The 19,439-nt window shown below is 44.6% G+C and overlaps 1 protein-coding gene across 3 annotated transcripts in view; it reads right to left on the bottom strand.

Moving 5' to 3' along the window:
- Window positions 1-1,113: 1,113 nt before the first annotated feature.
- VPS8 (VPS8 subunit of CORVET complex) overlaps window positions 1,114-19,439 on the bottom strand; it is a 230,249-nt gene continuing 211,923 nt past the window's right edge. For all 3 annotated transcript variants that reach the window (XM_032763623.2, XM_075068603.1, XM_075068604.1), the window contains 2 exons: window positions 3,190-3,270; window positions 1,114-2,053 (listed from right to left, as the gene is read on the bottom strand). In XM_032763623.2, coding sequence (XP_032619514.1) covers window positions 1,904-2,053; window positions 3,190-3,270 — 231 coding nt within the window. In that variant the 3' untranslated portion in view covers window positions 1,114-1,903. The remainder of the gene's footprint in view (window positions 2,054-3,189; window positions 3,271-19,439) is intronic.

The following is a 19,439-nucleotide window of genomic DNA, read 5'->3' as shown; positions in this document are numbered from 1 at the left end:
ATTCAGTGACTCACCTGCCTAGGGCCACACCAGGGGAATTGCTCAAGCTTGCCTGGGGACTCAGCAATCCCACCAGACATGCCTATACTTGTGCTCCCCAAGCACATGGACTAAGGGTACAAAACAGAACACAGTGCCCCCATGCTTGGCCTTTCTCCTTCCCACACCTATGCTGCAAGCAACAAGGACACTCAGAAAATTGAAGACTCCAGCAGAGAAGACTGGCCCAGGTTTCAAGAGTGAAACCTGTGTACTATGAACTGTAATATCCAGTGGGGTGAGAAAAACTGCTTAATCTAGATGTTGCCCAGTTTAATAGAGTTGAGAGTTTAGACTGCGTGCTTATATTTTTTCTTTTCTTTTGGTAACCACTCTGACTTTTTGCTTATGACTTATCACTTAAATAAACGTACTGACTACAAAAGATAGATTTTAACTGTTTATCTTTACCAGTGAGTTTGCCTGAAATGTTTCGTAAATCTGCTCAGGTTTACAACGGCTGGTATATATCCACTTTCCATCGATGAAATGGGGAACCAATTAATAAATTTGCACTGCTTGTTTTGAGCAGTGCAGGACAGTATATTCCTGAGGTACAAGGCTGTGAACTGGGGGGATTTGGCTGGTGACTTTCGCTTTGTGATTTATGAATGGCTCTGGGAGCATTCATGCAATATAGCTGGGTGTGGGGCTCCACATGCGGTTGTGCTGAGTGGTAACAGGGCCTGGAGGGGTTTGCTGCTTCTCACTAGCAAAGCATTGAGAGAGACAGACCAGGTAGGCGAGTTAGGGGGGCACAGTGGTCCCACAATCCCAGGCTGCAACCCAGGGATCCCATCACAATGGCCATATACATTTACTTTATATTTCCTTGCACCCAATCGGAAACAGAAAAATATTTGTGGAACCCACTAGAACAGCCACTAGCCCATACACATAAGCTTGACTTAGAGTTTGTGGCTGCCAAGTTTGCTGAATGGTAAATTGCTACGTTTCTCTTGCCACTAGAATTCCTGATTAATGGAACTCTCATAGAGTTGCATCTATCACAGTAACCCCTCCACCAGCCCCTAGAGCACAGTTTAAATACAGACATTTTCCAGGACTGCATGGTTTAAAGGCATGGTATTTTTATTAGAGAATGTAGTTTCACAGAAGCATTGCACACAAGTTCGTTTACTCACAAATATACGCTCTTCTGCAGTTTCAGCTCCTTTCAAGGGCTGAGTGTGTTTCATGCAGTCATACCACCCACTTTGCTTATAATCCAGGAGATCCTGCAGGGGTTCGGGATTAGTCTAAAAGATTATTTTTACTGATACTACATTTAAACTCAAATAAATTAGCTATTTCCCTTATAATGTTGAGGAGGCATTTTGAGAAATGCTGAGTTTGGATATGTGACATGTTCTGTATTCCCTTGGTCAATCTACCTAAGGAATAAAAATGAACATATTATAGGTTCCAATTATTTGGATAAGCTTTGGCTGCAGAAACAGTCGCCCTGGGGTTAGTACAGCTGCCTCAACTTCCTGTGTTTGGCTTGAGTGAAGTACATGGAGTTGACAGCATAGTTTATAGCTTTCAGTGCATCCCACTGGACAAGAACTCTGACAGTGATCTCTGTGATGTTCCTTCTGTTTTGTTAGGAGAAACAGAGGAAAATAAGTCAACAGAGACTACTACAGATTCCAACTGGTTACAAACCCAGCAGAACTATCTGACACAAAGTGACATGTCACAAAGGATTCTGGGAAGGATATGATGGCAATGGGCAGCAAATTCAGCCTAGTAGGGCAGGCCCCATAGCCAACAAACTCAGTCTCCGGGATCGATGGTAGGAGCCTCCCCAGAATGTTCTTATGCAACCATGGAAGGACTGCACTGTCTGGCAATGGGAGGGCTACTCTTCTGTCAGTGGAGGGGGAGCGAGATGCAACTGGAAATTCTCGTTCTGGAAGACACTGTTCAGTGCAGGGTCACCCTGAGATACATTGAGGAGCCCATGTTTTTCACCACCATGAGTTCGAGATAATTCTGTCAGGAGAGCTAACTGCAAGACAAACGAAATACACCATCAAATACATAAAAGCCTGATCAACCTTTAGGGAAGCATTTATTTTTAAAGTGTGTCTGTGCACGCGCGCACACATGCATGCACAGAAAGTATAGGATCCCTCCACCTCTCCCCTTCCTTTCACAAGATATTCAAGTAACAATGATACAAGTTTAAGACAAAGGGGCTACATTATCACCCACTGTAAGGTTAGCTGTGAAACTCATTGCAGCAGGATATTACTGAGGCAAACAGATTAGTATGAAACTCTGGCTGAACCCTTAACTACAGAGAAAGTGCTCACAATACCACAGTGAGAATAGCAATGGCAGCTATGACAGCAAGGACAAAGTTACAAGGGATTTTCACCCTCCTGATTCACAGTATGAGCTGATCACTAGCTGGAGGCAGAAATGAGTCTCTCTGTGGGGTAGTATTGCTCACTGACACTTGTTTTGAAGATTTTATACCTTTCCTCTGAGCCATGTGACATTGGCCACTGTCCAGAACAGGACTATTGCTGTATGGCACTCCTATGTTCCTAAGCACTGATCAATCCTGGGAGTTCTCACCTTCACCCTCTCTGCAATGTACCTCATTTTAGATGGCTCGCCCCCACCCCCCAGAAGTATGTGAAAGAAAGCAATCTATCGGGGTGAGCTGTGCCTATATTTTGTGCATGTACACACACACACACGCACATGCACACACACACGCCCCCTCTTAAATTAGTGCCTGGACCGTGGAATAATTGCAATTGTCAGAAGGATTTTATATGGCAAAACACTGTTTTGAAGTGAGTTTGGATGTTAATATTTTTTATTGTGGCAATTTGTGTATCTGAATTTTGTTAAGTTTGAAAACAGGGTGAGGGCACTTAAATGCAGAATGGATCTGAAGGTGATAGCAGTCTGTGGGAAATTTTGCCTGTCTCTCAAGAGTGGAAGACCCTGCCTACGTAAGTTCCAAAAAGACCAGAATTTGATTTAATAAACCTTATCTTTCCATATTGCAGCAGCATTGAAAGAAGCTCTTGAGAAGAGTTGGCACCCAGACTGCTGTCTCCAACTGATGGCACAGAATTGGGTACAATTTGATTCACCAGTTAAAAAGAAGAGATGAAGATACTTTACCCTGGAGGTTCCTCGATAGAGTCGACAGAGTTGGTCAAAAGCCTGGATTTGCTGGGAATCCAACAGGGACTCTGAACTTGACTAAAAACAAAAAGTTACAAGGTTACAAAAAGTTAGATTTAAATTTTGGTTATTTAATTCCGTGTGTCTATTTAGCTAGGTGTTTACACCGGCTCACTATCATGGGATCTGAGCACCCAGGCTACAGTTTGGTACCTTGTTAAAAAAGGGAACATGCTTGTTTTGCTTTATGTCACTTTTCTGTGCAAAAAGAGTAATAAAGACTGAACCACCCAACACAAAGCTCTAAATATACTAAGGGGTTATGGTGACATCATAAACCACTGTAATTAATATGTACTTAGCACTACACTGTGCTTAATTCTTATTTCTAAAGTGCTTTACAGATATTAATTAAATTAATAATCTGGTAAGAGGCAGGGGGATAGCTGGTCCAGAATTACGGAACCCTTGCTGGGTTAGAATATGAAAATGTTTCTATTTTGTATTCCAAAACAATCACATTAACAATATGATCTATTGAAAGCTAATGATGCCAGATCAGCATTAATGAGGATTCCAGTTAGCTGCTAGTTTCTGGAATTTACTTTAACATAACAATATATAAAATAGTTGTGCTAAAATATTTTCACTATGTTTTCAAACGTGCAAAAAAGATTTTTATGCAGGATTTTGTTTATATATAGAGTCATTTGTTTATTTACTAAGTCACCTTAATATGAACTTACCTTTAATCTCTTTGGGTAGGAAAAAAGGATTCACAGTAGTGGCTCAAGACAAATTTCAAAAAGAGAACTATTACTACCTCTGAAGGAACGAAGTTGATGGAAGTTTTGCCATTGACTTCAGTGGAGCCAGAATTTCAGCCCTAGTGTATTACCCTGACAATACCAAGCACCAACACTTGACACTTTGTGGTTGTGCATTTTTAGTGAGGGTTATACAAAGGTATATTGCAGGAGTTGTGAGTGCATCTTCCTGAATCAGAGCCTTACGCACTCCACTTAAGTATATTTAACATCCTAACTTATTTTGTATCTATTACCAAAGTTACTTTGTTCTTAAACAGCACCTTCAAATGCTTTGCAAACCCTAAATTTCAAAATACCACTGAGTGTAAGTATGGGACACACTAACACTTCACATGCATGTAACCCAGGACACAGAGGTTGTAACCTGCCCAAAGTTCTACAGCAGGTCAGTGGCTGTTCTCAGAAAAGAACCGGGGGGCTCCCGGTTCTAACCTGTTCTAACCACAGGACTACAATCATTTCAAAATGAAAATACTTAAGCAATTCTTTATGTTAAAGCAGCAAGTCAGTACCTACCATATTAAAGTCAATATTCACGAAAAGCTAGGCACCAACTAGGACACACAATCTGATTTTAATGAATAGCCTATTAGTTTGTGTTATATTAGAACAGGTTAGGCTTGGCTCAGGCTAGCTGTTGTTGGATGTCTAGGCTTGCCACGGGCAGCAATACAGGTAAGACCCCTGAACTCTCATCACCTCAAAGTGTAGGAACCTCACCTGCCCAGATACACCTAGCTACTCCTGTAACATCCTCTTGGAGGCCAACCCTTCCCTTTCTACCGAGGAGCATGAAGGCCAGGTGCCTGCTGGAGAAAGTGTGCTGCAGGACATAGTTGCCATTTTGCCTGAGGACATGTCTCCTCGGCCTCTAACTTGGTTTTGAACTACTACCCAATGAATGGAGGAGAGAAGGCCCCAGTACCCTCTAGCAAAGTCAATTAAGCCTGGAAAAGGCCCAAAAACTACCTTGGGAAAGAAAGAATTCCATTTGGTCAGAGGCTGGGGGCACTAACTACTGAGGAGCAGCTGGAGGGCAGGTACCACTCATGCATGCACTACCCAACACTAGAGAACTATTTCTGATGCTAATAGGGCAGGCAGACTGAAGCCTCTAGCTGCTGTGGCATTTCAAGGAGATGGAATTCAATGTTGTATTATGTTAGTACAATGCCCTCTACTGTTGACAGTATTCTATTACTCACTGTATAACTTGTGCCAACATGGCAGCCTCTTGAACACTACCACTATACCTGCCTCCATCACAATCATAAATGTCTAAATTTCTTTTACCGTGTCCTTTTGTCTTTTTTACAATCTTTCCCTATCTTCTCTTCTTACTGGTTTTCCTGAACCCTTTGTAAGATTTATTTTCCTTTTCTCTTTCATCTGTTCTCCTGTCTCCCATTATATTTTGTTATTGTGTGTTTTTACATTTACTTTGCTCCACATCTGCTCTGAGAGAAGCAGTGGACAGGGCAGGATGTTTGTATGCATGTAAGAGCTGCCACTATCACACTCAGACAGCTTATTCATTTCAGCTTGCTCTGTGATGAACAGCTGGGGATGAATTGCCACCTACAAGCACCATGCAATCGCTGGCTGAAAGAGATGTGAAATCCTATATGTATAGTATTGCTGTCTGAAGAACCACATTAAGCTGGTGAAGAGGTCTGAATTCTGAACAAACCTGCCTTCAAGAGACTGATTCAGTTCCTTGATGAATTCTAAGGGTATGTCTACACTTACATTTTATAGCACTCTAACTTGCTAGCTCAGGGGAGTGAAAAATCACCCTCCTGAGTGCAGCAAGTCTGCGCACTTTAAAGCGCCAGTGTAGACAGGCTCTGAGCACTCGGAGCCACACTCCAAGCACTCGGAGCTAATCCCCTCATGGAGGTGGATCATCAGGAGCACACTCGCACTTCAAAGCGCTGCCGTGAGAATGTTCTCATGGCAGTGCTTTGAAGTTTCCATTGTAGACATACCTTAACACTGCAGATTAAGACCTATAATAGATCACTCATGCCACAGTGTTGTTTTATAATTTGGTGACAAACTGAAACTGATGATATAATATTTCTGACTCATTTCCTTTGTCCTTCATGTTCGAAATGTAACTATTTACACTGTAAAATGTTACTGTCAATAGCTGTTGGTCAAGGAACCAATAGATTTAATTTGCTGCACACATTACAGAATATTTTTTTATCAAGGTAAATTTAGAAATAAAGAGACTCTAAAAAAGTAGGGTTTACACATCTACTCTAGATAGACATGTTATGTAGTAGTGTTTCTCTTCAGTAATGGCAAGGCTTGGAAGAATTAGATTTTTAATTAGTAAATGTCAATTTCACCACAATTTCCATCCTTAACTGAAATTTACAAAGAAAAATGCTGCTTGAGAACTTAGCAGAATTTGATTTAAGGATATTTACTTTGTATATTTTGATGGGATGTCGATAATTTCAGTTTAACAGTTGTAAAGTTTTAGCTTTTTGAATTTCAGCATCTACTGTCATTAAATAATTACTGTCTGACCTTCTCCTATTATCTGACCCCTCCCCCATAATTTCCCAGGACTGTGAAAAATAGAAAAAAATACTTAAAATCCATTAATTGTGCACAAGTGTGAAAATTTTATTTGCTCAGAACTGAAAGAATGCTTAAAAATATCTTCAAAATTTAAAAAAAAAAAATTCTGCCAAGCCTACTAATTACCTATGCCACTTGTAGAGGAAAAGAAAGGATAACAAGGAAAGCCGATCATACACTCCTCTCAGTCATTCAAAGACAAGAAAATGTAACATAACTGCATCCGTTTTATCATTTCTCCACTTGTCTGTATGTAACTGTCAGACTGTTCTCAGAGTTGATGAGTTGAAATATTGCAGGCAACTTTTCCTGTTGTCTTGGAAACAAGTGATGTGGGGCCTTTTCCTTTTTTAACCATATAACTAAAGGAATGTTTTTCATTGTGATAGGGAGTCTCTCTTAGCAAGTCTGAGACCTGCGTTGGTGCACAGAGGTTAAACATCTAGTTTCATACTGAAATGTACTTTCTGCCTCAAATGCCATGGGCTGGCTGGGCAGCCAGTTACTGCCAACTAAGCACCTCCATGTGAACTCAACATATATGTTCCCATTTAGAAAGGGTTTTGCAGCCTAGAAACGATCCAGAACAGTGCTAGTTGAGTCAGTGGTGTGTTTAAAAGGTCTGGCTGATTTTGCAAAAAGGAGGAAAAACAAATTCTCTGTTCCATATTTTCAATTCCAGGCTCACCATTTTCTCTGGTGATGGTGCCCATCAAGGCGAGGTCACCATCAAGGCGAGGCTATTTCCTGTAGTATGTTTTTCCTCTAGCACCCTATGCTAAACCTGCAATTATACTTGATTCCACAGCTGCACAACCCATCACCAGCTAGGGCCAGAGTAGAGCAGCAATATACAGTAGATATGAGTAGGGGTACTTAGATCTTGCGGCGTGATTATTAAACCACAGAGGTACTACTTCCAGGAGCTGTACCTTCCACAAAGATTGTCACCATATCAACTAACCAGTTTTTCAAAGGGTATCATGCTATTCCCAAAGTGCCACTTGCAGAGGCAGTCAGTCAACCCATTCAGAAACAATGACAGTATGATAATCAGAAGGGGGAGGTGAAGCGAGGCCTGATTAAGTCCTTGGTTTACAATTCCACCACACTCTAGCCTGGAATCCTTACACTTTCAAGTCTGTATCCTGCCTCTGCTGAGGTGGGAGGCAGGAGGCTACAATTGAGCTGGTTGAGAATCCCTGATTCTGGAGCTGATTCTGCAATGGCTTTGATATAGATTACAGCAGTTGGCTGGTGATGGCCCCCAAGGGACCACGCCTCAGCTAGGAGTTGCTGGACTGCAGTGCACTTCTATGCCCGGGGCTGCAAAATGTGGGCAGCATGGAGCCAGAGATGAAGCGCTCTCTGCCCACCTGTGGTGAGGGAATCCCCAGCTGGAGAGATCTGGCCTGTTTCCATCCCCTTAAAACTAGTAGAGGGGCTTGGTGACTCCAACTACAACCACATTGTTACAGCCTCTTCAAGCTAGAAACTGCAGACAAAAGAGACCTACTGAGCGAAATACAGATAAGGATCACAAGGAGTCAGCATGATTGGCATTGGTTTCTGCACATCGGTGGCTTAACTACTGACAAGTTTTCGGTAGGCTCTGCGATAAAGGACTTGAGTTCTGAGGAGAGATTTGAAGAAGGATAACAAGCTAGTTTTGTGGATGTTTATGTGGAGCATCTCCCAAGCATAAGGGGCAGCATGGGAGAAAGCACACAGGCCCGTTTGAAAATTAACAAGTGGGCAGTGAAGGCTGACTTCACCAGACAGTTGGAGACAAGCGTCAATATCTTGATAGGGTGGGGCTGAACAGGAAGGATCCTGAACTTGAATACAGGCAGTATTTGATGCAGTAGAGAGAAGGAGCCAGAGAAGAGATGCAAAAATGGTGACATGATCATAGTGACAGCTGAGGAAAATGATCTTTACAACAACATTCTGCCTGGATCTGAGCAGTTTGCGTGTTGCTGTAGCCGTGTTGGTCCCAGGATATTAGAGACACAAAGTGGGTGAGGTACTATCTTCTATTGGTATAACTTCTGTTCAACAACTTTCGAGCTACACAGATCTCTTCTTCAGAATACGAGCAGTGCAAGATGGCATTTGTCAAGGCCAGAGGGAAGGATGTTGCAGTAACAGAGATGCAAGATGATGAGAGCTTTAGCAGTGTGGATGGATAGAAAAGGCTCTATCTAGACATGTTATGCAGAAATTAGAAAAAAGATTAGACAGCCTGGATGTGAGGATGTAGAGAGCGGTCTGAGTCAAAGATAACACCCAAGTTACAGGCTTGAGTGACAGGCAGGATGGTGGTGGTGTCCCCAGTGATCGAAAAAGGAGGCAGCATGGAGGACTTGGGGAAAAAGATTAGGAGCTCTGTTTTAGCCACTGACCTTGCACTGTTGGCAAGACATCCACGAGATGTCAGAGATATGAGAGGCTGAGATTTTAGTTTGGACAGAAGGAAACAGGTGTGGAGTAGAGAGGTAGATCTGTGAATAATCAGCACAGAGATGGTAGTTGAATGTATGTTTGTGGATGAGATTACCCAGAGATAAGGTGCACAAGGAAAAAGAGAAGGGACCCAGGCCAGAGCCCTCTGCAAACCCCACAGAAAGCTGATTGGTGGATAAGGAGGATCCTCTGAGGGACATGCTGAAGGGGTAATTAGAAAGGTAGGAGGATAACTAGGTGACGGCAAGGAAGGACAAGACTTCAAGAAAAGCACGATCAACAGTATCAGAGACAGCTGACAGGTCAAGGAGGATGAGGACGGAGTACTGAGTCTGCGCTTTGGCTAGGAAGAGGGCAAGGCATTCACAAGAGCAGTTTCAGTGGAGTGCAAGAGGCAGATGTTGGAGTAAAGAGAGTCTAGGATGGAACGGAAGAGGAACTCCAGACAGCGATTGTGAACTGCATGTTCAAATGAGCCTAGAGATGAAAGGGAAAAGGGAGGGAGGCGATAGTTGAAGAGGCAAATAGGGACAAGGGTAGTGATGGTTTATTTTTGTTTGTTTGTTTTTTGAGATGGGAGTCTAAAGCAGGGTTCTCAGGACAAATTTTTTGGTGACCTCAGAGTGCAGCCACCAACTCTTGCTGATGGCCACTGATACAATTTTAACTAAAATTCCTATTTAAGTTTAGGAAAGACAAAGAAATAAATATGCACATATACATGCCCAAACCACTCCAATTTATTTATGTGGGGATTTTTTAAAGACTCAATCATAAAAATAATGTACAGTTGTCTCTATTCTTTACTGGACCTAAACAGAATAGAAACACAAATAAGGTCCTTGTCTTGTCTTTTTTATGGTTGTTTACGGTTGCTTTTTTTTTTTTTTTTTTTTTAAAGATTTGCTGGCTAGTAAGTCTACTGGTGTGAAAAGTGATATTAACAACACATAAAAATATCACTTTTCACACCAGTAGACTTACTTAGCCCTGACAAGCCCAGGGACAAATTAAGCCCTGGATGGAGATGTGGATAGGGAGGCAGTGAGGGCCAGAGGCAATGGGGAGAATGGGTGGGGGTAGGGGGCCGGGAGGCAGTGAGGGCCGTGGGGGGCCAATGGATGGGACATCAAGGAAGGTGAGGAACTAGCAGCCTGCTCCTCCAGCATTTGTCTCTCCAAAGGGGGGCAGGATCCAACTCCTGCTGGTAGCCTTCAGGGAGAGGCCACTGCTTTGCCTTCCTCCCCCATCACTGTCCAGGAGGCTGTGGCCACAAGAAAAGCCCCTGGTGGCTGAATTTGAGAAATGCTGATCTAAAGCATGTTTGTATTGTGAGGGGAAGAGCCACAGGAATGAGAGGTTAAGGAGAGGAGTAAAGGAAGGAATGAGAATGTTGGTGACAGAAATTAAGTCAATGAACTCTCCTCCGGAAGCTAGGCATGCTGCTTCCACAGCGTTGCCAGGAGATGAGAGAAAAACGGAAAGCCCACAGTTGGGACAGAGTAGGCTACTGGTTGCCCATGATCACTGGGATGGTATGGAAAGCACCATTTCAGTAAGAGATGCTAAAGTGCCAATGAAACCTCAAGAACTTATTGTTTAGAACTGCCTTGTTTGTGTGTGATTGTCATTGGATAGGCACATGCTCCAGCTGCAACACCAGATGACAGAGTGTGGAGACTTAGTGAGACATTCAACACATTGGGTGTGACAGTAACCAATGCCATTGGGCTGCCACTTGGGTTTTTAATCTGGGGCTTTCAGTGATAAAAGCATGAGCCACCTCCACTTGTTCAAAAGGCTAAGGATTCTAGCTGGAAGAGACTCAAAGTTCTGTGGATCAGCCACTAGGGGGGAATGTGCAACACGCACTGAATTATGGGTGTCACAACATGACAAAAAGATATTAGGATGTCACAATACATATACATGCCTCAAGCACCCCACTACCTGCCAAGCCCTATGGTCACAGTGAGATATGGAGTGATGAGATCTTTATCCTCAATCTAATGAAGACCTATGAGGTAACACTCTTGATCTCCTGGGACCCCCAGAAGCAAGCCTACTATAATTATATTACTGCTGACAACTTGAATCCCATGACAAACTGTGACTCTGCTCTTTTCTTACGACAAGATAGTGAGTAGAAGTGTGTTGGTGTTTGTAAGTGAACAGAGAAGTAGTAACTTATTTGGGCTTGTGCAAGTCAGGGTTTTTCCTTGATATCTGCAAAGACGGAAAAAGCTTTTGTGTAGAAATACTCCACTTCCTGGAACTAAAAAACACAGAGCTCTGCTTGATTGTGTCCTTTATTCTTTTCTTTTGTCCTTTTAGACGTCTTAGGGGATACCAAGGCAGAGACAGAGAACGCAACCACATTTTTAGCCACACTATTTTTCTAAACCTACCATTTAGACAACAGACACAAAGATTTGTTATTTCTACTTTGTAATCTCAAACCTACCTATTGCTACTGCAGATACTATCTGAAATGGTGAAGACCATGAGACAAAGTGACATCTTAAACATCTAAAATGCTTCAATTATCAGAAAGCCAGAAAATACTGGTGTCTTTGGCAGTTAGCCAATTGCACTCTCAGACACTGTCAAGATATACCAGCTTACATCATCTTTTGCTGTATCAAAATGTAAGACTGTCTGGGCTCTGTAGGATTAATGAGATAGCGCTGGCAAAGCACTGAATAAATGGGGTAAGGACTGTAGGAATGAAGAAAAATGTGTGTTTTCTAGTTTAAGAAAGAAAGGATTAAATTAGCTTAATATGTTTCTGTAGGAGTGGTCATGTAAAGTGGAGGCCTGTTAGCAGTTGTGGGAAGGCCTTGAAAGCATGTGAATTAATTAGAAAAACTGGACCTGAAAGGTACTTGATAAGACAGAAAGAAGAGGAGGCTCCAATGATCAGAGATTGTTAATAATAAGGAAGTGTGTGTGCTGAACTCAGAGATCTCAAAACCAGCCTGTCATAAACAGATGGTTAAGGGTTAATGTCTCTTTTACCTGTAAAAGGTTAAGCAGTTCAGTACACCTGGCTGACATCTGACCAGAGGACCAATAGGGGGACAAGATACTTGCTGGTGGACTCTCTGCAGCTTGAGGTCTTCAAACCACAATTTGAAGACTTCAATAACTCGGACATAGGTTAGGGGTTGTTACAGAAGTAAATGGGTAGGGTTCTGTGGCCTGCTTTGTGCAGGAGGTCAGACTAGATGATCATATTGGTCCCTTCTCACCTATGAGTCTATAAATCTTGGTGGAGGGAAGTCTTTGTTTGTGCTTTTTGTTTTGTTCATTGTTCGCTCTTGGAACTAAGAGGGACCAGACGTACATCCAGGCTCTCCAAATCTTTCTGAATCAGTCTTTCATGTGTCAAAATTGTAAGTAATAGCCAGGCAAGGTGGATTAGTCTTATGTTTGTTTTCTCAACTTCCAAATGTTCCCTTTTGCTGGGGAAGGATTTTAACCTACATCTGTTTGCTGTAACTTTGAATTAAGGCTGCACGGGGGCCCTCTAGTCTATATGAAGTCTGAGTACCCTGTAAGCATTTTCCATCACTGATTTACAGAGATAATTTTTATTTTTTTTCTTTTTTTTCTTTTCTTTTTTTTTTTTTTTTTAAGATCCAAGGGGATTGGGTCTGAACTCACCAGGGGAAAAGAAGGGGGATGGTAAATTCCTCCTTGTTTTAAGATCCAAGGAGTTTAGATCTGTGTGAAGCCTCTCAAGGCAACCCAGGGAGGGGAAAGTCTGGGGGGAAAGGAGAGGGGAATGGTTAATTTCTCCTTGTTTTAAGATCCAAGGGGTTTGGATCTGTGTTCCCCAGGGAAGGTTTTGGGGGAATAGGAAGTGTGCCAGGCACTAAATTCTGGCTGGTGGCAGCGTTACCAAATCTAAGCTAGTAATTAAGCTTAGAAGGATCCATGCAGGTCCCCCACATTTGTACTCTGAAGTTCAAAGTGGGGGAAAAACCTTGACACAGCCAAAAACTGTTTTTAGTCACATTAGCAACAGGTGATGACATCACTTGTTTGTTAAAGGCTATAAAAGGGTGAACTCTTAAAAGGTTCATTGCTAATACACTGGACCCTCGCTAGAATGTGGGATTTGGATCCATGCATGGTACCTCGTTAAAATGAATTGCAATTAAAGTAATTAAATTTGGGATCCATGGCAGTGACTGCGTTATATGCGAATTCACGCTACAAAGACGTGCGTTCTAGCGAGGGTCTAGTGTACCTCCTGCCTGACCAAACTGGAGCTGACCAACATAGGTCAAAGCACCCCTGACTTTAGCCCTTTTTTAAGTACCGTAATCAAATATTTATGAATGTTTTCTTACTGTTTGGGTGTAGTAATTACTTATCAGGTAGGCTTTTGCATATGTTTAGAACAATGGTATAGATACCATTGATCCACTGGATTAAAAAAAATAATTTATGGTGAAATTAATGTGTGGTGCTGCCTTGTATTAATAAGTTAATAAATAATAACAAAATAAAATCATCATCCTGGACAAGGACAATTAGAAAACATTTTTAAATGCATCAGGAAAAAACTGTTACTCACCTCTCGTAACTCTTGTTCTTTGACATGTGTTGTTCATGTCCATTCCAATCAGGTGTGTGCGCACGTACGTGCACCTTGGCCAGAAGATGTTTCCCCTAGCAGCATCCGTTGGGTATGCCTCAGCACCTCCTGGAGTCGCCTATTATAGAGACCTGCTGACCCACCACCCCTTCAGTTCCTTCTTGCTAGCTATTCTGACAGAGGGCTAGGAGGGTGGGTATTGGAATGGACATGAACACCACATCTCGAAGAACAGTTACGAGAGGTGAGTATCCGTTTTTTCTTCTTCGAGTGCTTTTTCATGTCCATTCCAATCAGGTGACTCCGAAGCCAAATTTAGGATGTGTGGTCTGAGCCATCCACTGATTGGAGCACTGCCAGGTTGTAGCACTCACTGATACAGGCCACGACCCATGATGAAATGCACTGGGCCAAAACCAGACGACCTTTCATCCTGTCCGCCACTGCCACGAAGAGTTGGACTGACTTCCTGAACAGTTTTGTTCTCTTGATGTAGAAAGCCAGCACTCTGCGGACATCCAGGATGTGGAGTTAGAATGAGGTTTAGGGTAGAAAACCAGGAGGAAAATGGCCTGGTTGATACAGAACTGCGACACAACCTTCAGGAGGAATGCAGGGTGGGGCCTGAGCTGAACCTTGTCCTTAAAGAACACAATGTAGGGCAGGTCTGAAGTCAGGGCCTTGAGCTCAGACACCCTACTGGCCGAGGTTAGTGCCACCAGGAACGTAACCGTGTAGGAGAGATAGAGTAGGGAGATGTTGCTAAAGGCTCAAAGGGTGGCCCCATGAGCATAGAAAGGACCAAGCTGAAGTTCTAGGCAGGAACCGGTTGGCGGACATGGGGGTACAACCCGTCAAACCCCTTTAGGAAGCAGCTGACCATGGGGTTAGCAAGAACTGAGCGGCCCTGTATGCCCGAATGGCATGTTGAGATGGCAGTCAAGTGCACTCTTATAGAAGGCAATGAGACACCTTCCTGCTTCAGATATAGAAAATACTCTAGAATGTGTGGCACTGAGACTGGCATTGGGGGCAAGTCACACTGCGCTGGCCAGATTGAAAATCTCTTCCACTTGGCAAGGTGCATGGCCCAAGTCCAATGCGTCCGTCACCAACAACACGGACGGCTGTGGGGCAGCAAAGGGGACTCCTGAGCACACTTGCTGGGCATCGGTCCACCATCAGAGCAAACTGAGGATGGGGTGAGGCAGAGTCATGATCCTGTCCAAGTTGTGCAGGGCTGGTCGATAGACTGATGCTAGCCAAGACTGGAACAGCTGAAGCCTGAGTCTGGCGTGTTGTACCACATACGTACAGGCTGCCATGTGCCCGAGAAGCTTTAGGCAGTTTCTCGTGGTAGTGGTGGGAAACTGCATGACTCCCTGGATCACGTTGTTGAGGGCTTGAAACCTCACCTGTGGGAGGAATGCCTGGGCTGGGGTCGAGTTCAGTACTGCTCCCTATGAATTCTATCCTCTGGATGTGGGACAGAGTCGACGTTGCTTTGTTTCGGAGAAAACTTAGGTTCTCAAAGATGGCTCTGATAAACACGACCTGAGTTTCCACTTGTGTCCTGGAGTGGCCTTTGATCAGCCAGTTGTCAAGGTATGGAAACACCTGTACCTGACATCTCCACAGAAAGGCAGCGATGACTGCCATGCACTTGGTGAATATTCGAGGTGCTGCTGACAGCCCGAATGAGAGGACAGTAAACTGGTAGTGGGAACCATTGACCACAAACCTGAGGAACTTCCTGTGGTTCTGAGTGATTGTGATGTGAAAATACCCGTCCTTCAAGTTAAGGGCAGTATACCAGTCTGCTGGATCTAGTGAAGGGATGATGGAGCCAAGAAAACCATGCAGAACCTGAGTTTTTTCACGAACTTGTCGAGCTTGTGAAGGTCCAGGATATGCCTGAGATCCCCTTTGGCTTTCGGTATTAGGAAATACCGCGAATAGAAGCCCTTGCCCCTGTGTTCCAGAGGAACCTCCTCCACCACCCCTAGTTATAGGAGTGATTGCACCTCCTGAATGAGAAGCTGCTCATAAGAAGGATCCTTGAAAAGGAACGGGGAGAGGGGGTGGAAGGGCGGGAGGGCACAGCATTGGATGGAATATTCCCTCTCTACTGTGCAAAGCACCCAGCAATCTGAGATTATATAGGACCATGCACAGTAAAAAGGGGACAGTCAGGAGGAAAAGGTAAGGCAGGTTAGATTCAGTCTGTGATCTGGTGTGCTGTCCTCGACTGCACCTTCAAAAGGCTGGTTTAGGGCCACAGGGCGGTTTGGGGGAGGTTGTGGGCGGAAATGTCTCTGCTGCATGGTGCGGGGGTGCGGGCCCAAGGATTTGAGGATGGCTCGAGAGTCTTTCAGGCTGTACAGCTGCTTGTGTGTCTTTTCTGAAAACAGAGTCTCACCCTCAAATGAGAGGTCCTGAATGGTTTGCTGGACCTTGTAGGGTAACCTTGAAACTTGGAGCCAAGCACCCTGCCTCATAGCTACCCCTGTCGTCATCACTCTAGTGGTGGCATCTGCAGCATCTAACACAGTCTACAGGGAAGCCCAGGAAACTAACTTCCCTTCCTCCATCAAGGCTGTGAACTCAGTCTGGGAATCAGAAGGGACAAGCTCCGTGAACTTTGCCATTGCTGCACAGGTGTTGTATGAGTACTTGCTTACAATGGTCTGTTGGTTAGTAATATGGAGCTGCAAACCACCTGTCGAGTAGACCTTTCTCCCCACAAGGTCTAGGCGTTTAGCATCCCTGTTCTTTGGGGAGGGTCTTTGGAAGCTCTGTCTCTCACGCTGGTTAGCCGCACTGACCACCAGTGAGTTGAGTGGGAGTATAAATGTTAGAATCCTCTCGAGCGCAAAAATGCCACTGCTCGTTGCACTTGGCAGTCAGTGGCAAGGAAGTCGGTGTCTGCCACAGGGTCTTTGTGGTGTCCACAAAAGTCTTTATAAGTGGCAAGGCAACATGTGATGGTCCAGAGGGTGCTAGGATGTCCATCATGGAATCAGCCTCCTCTACTACCTTCTCGGCCTTGACGCCCAGACCCTGGGCAGCCCTACACAGCAACTGCACTCTGTTATTCTCTAACGCAGGGGCTATGGCCATCCCTGCCAAATGCTTCGTTTGGTGACGAAGAGGAGGAAGCATGTACTGAGAGTGGAAGTTCCCTACCATCTGCCCCCGAGGGGTCACGTGATTCTGGGGCAGCGCTGGAGGTAGTGGTGCCGTTGATGGTGCCGGCACCGTGGATGTCAAAGCACGCGTCGGTGCTGGCATCAGCACTATGGGAGGGAGCTGCACTGGCACACTCAAAGGAGCCACGGGAAGCGGGGGGCCCAGTGCTGGTGCCTGCATCGAGGTTGACAATGGTGCAGGCATGGGAGAGGGGTGCATTGATGCATCAAGGGCTGTGCCGAGGTCAGAGCAGAGCACTGTGCCAGAGTTGATGATGGAGCTGGAGGCAGCGGTGTCGGGACCATAGGTGCAAAGGGCAGATGTGCAGTGGAAGGTGGAACGAAGGTGGCAGAGGCCACGAAAGACGTTGCAGAATGGGGACCCTGGGTTACTCCCTGGCCTTGGTGAAAAGCCCAGGGGGTCTAGAAGGGCCACTGAGGTGGATTCTGCCACTGTGGAGGTCACCCCTGGGGCTCTCTCCTCGACCTCAGTCTGCGACTTCTGCTCTTCCCAAAGCGATAGGAGTCAGACTCTGACTCCGAGGCCTCTGACCCCGAAGACCATGGAGGAGCCGATCCTCAGTGTCTCAAACATTGAGAGCTCAGGGAGTGGGTAGGCACCAAGGGATATGGTGAGGGGGAGCGCCTTGACATCATAGCTGGTTTTCCCTTTGAATGTACGAGAGGATGGGACGAGTCTGCTGGTGCTGAGTGTTCCTCCCTGGCAGGTGAGAATGGTGCTGTAAGATGGAGGAGGCCCTGAGCAGACTGGTACGCTTCCGGTGTTAACAGGAGCTGCAGCTGCTGTGTAGGCACCGGTGATTGAGGGGGGGCTGGACTTGACTGCCACACTTGGGCATGAGTTGACATGGCGTTGGCCGGGGATCTGGAAGAGTGGCCTACCTGGGGTTGCACAGCTTAGCTGGAGGAGAGTGATCATCCGCCTTCTTCTTCGTTTGAGGCACCGACAACCAGGAATGGTGTCTACTATCAGGCAGACCCTGAGAGGAGCCATGTTGGTGCCGAGCATCTCGGGAGGAGTCCTTTCTCGGTACCAAGCACAGCGCATCAGGGGTTGGGTCTCCTGAGCCTGGGTCAGAGTGGGGGCATAGATCTGCCTCCATGAGGATCACCTTGAGCCGCTGTTCCCTTTCCTTAAGAGTTCTCAGACAGAACGCGTGTCAGATCTTACAATGATCTTTCTGATGGGTCTCCCCCAGGCACCATAGACACCATGAGTATCGGTCACTCTTTGGCATGTGTTTGGTGCAGGCTACAGTTTTTGAAACCCAGGAACCGCAGCATACCACAGTTCTGGGAACCAGAGTGGAGGGGGAAACCCCCAACAAACTCTGTACTAAGACACTAACTATATACAACCAGATAAAGAAAGAATTTGCTGAGCAAGAACTAAGGGAAGTTCCAGCCTCTGTCACTGGTGGTAAGAAGGAAATGAAGGATGGTGGGTTGACAGGGCTCTATATTAGGTGCCATGAAGGCGTGACTCCAGGGAGTGCCCAGGCTGATCCAACACTATTTCTGAAAATCCACCTTGACTTCAGTTATTATGGAAAATTCTCCTCTGCCTATTGACAAGCATCCCCAGTAATTGATTTATACCACAAACTCTATCTCCCTCAGGGAAAATAAAGGGCTAATAATACTTTTAAAATGTGAGAGCAGTGGCCTCCAGTAGTCTGGTGCTTTGAGATTCATAGATTAAAAGGCCAGAAGGGATCATTGTGATCTTCTAGTCTGACCTCCTGAACACCACAAGATACAGAATTTCCCCAAAATAATTTTTATAGTAGATTTTAAAAAACATCCAATCTTGATTTAAAAATGGTCAGTGATGGAGAATTCACCATGACCCTTGGTAAGTTGTTCTACTGGTTAATTACCCTCACTTAAAAAATTACATCTTATTTCCAGTCTGAAGCTGTCTAGCTTCAACTTCCAGCAATTGGATCATGTTAGACCTTTCTCTGCTAGACTGAAGAGCCCATTAGTAAATATTTGTTCCTCATATAGATATTTATAGACTAATCAAGATATCCCTTAGCCTTCTCTTTGTTACGTTAAATAGATTGAGCTCTTGGAGTCTATTACTATAAGGTATGTTTTTTAACCCTCTACAATTTATCAATATCCTTCTTGAATTGTGGCCACCATAACTAGACACAGTATTCCAGCAGAGATAGCACCAGTGTCAAATATAGAGGCAAAATTAACTCTCTACTCTAACTCAAGATTCCCCTGGTTATGCATCTTTTGGCCCACATCACACTGGCAGCTCATGATCTGCTGATTATCCACCACAACACTCAAATCTTTTTCAGTCTCAGCTTCCCAGGATAGAGTCCCCCATCCTGTAAGTATGACCTGCAGTCTTTGTTCCTAAACATACTCATTTAAATTTAGCCCTATTAAAACACATAGTTTGCTTGTGCTCATTGTACCAAGTGATCTAAATCACTCTATCAGTTATCTGCCCTCTTCATCATGTACCACTCCCCCAATATTTGTGTCATCTGCAAACTTTATCAGTAATGATTTCATGCT

This window comes from Chelonoidis abingdonii, chromosome 8, assembly GCF_003597395.2.
Source record: "Chelonoidis abingdonii isolate Lonesome George chromosome 8, CheloAbing_2.0, whole genome shotgun sequence".
Lineage (NCBI taxonomy): Eukaryota > Metazoa > Chordata > Testudines > Testudinidae > Chelonoidis > Chelonoidis abingdonii.
This window is presented reverse-complemented; position numbering and strand designations above follow the sequence as displayed.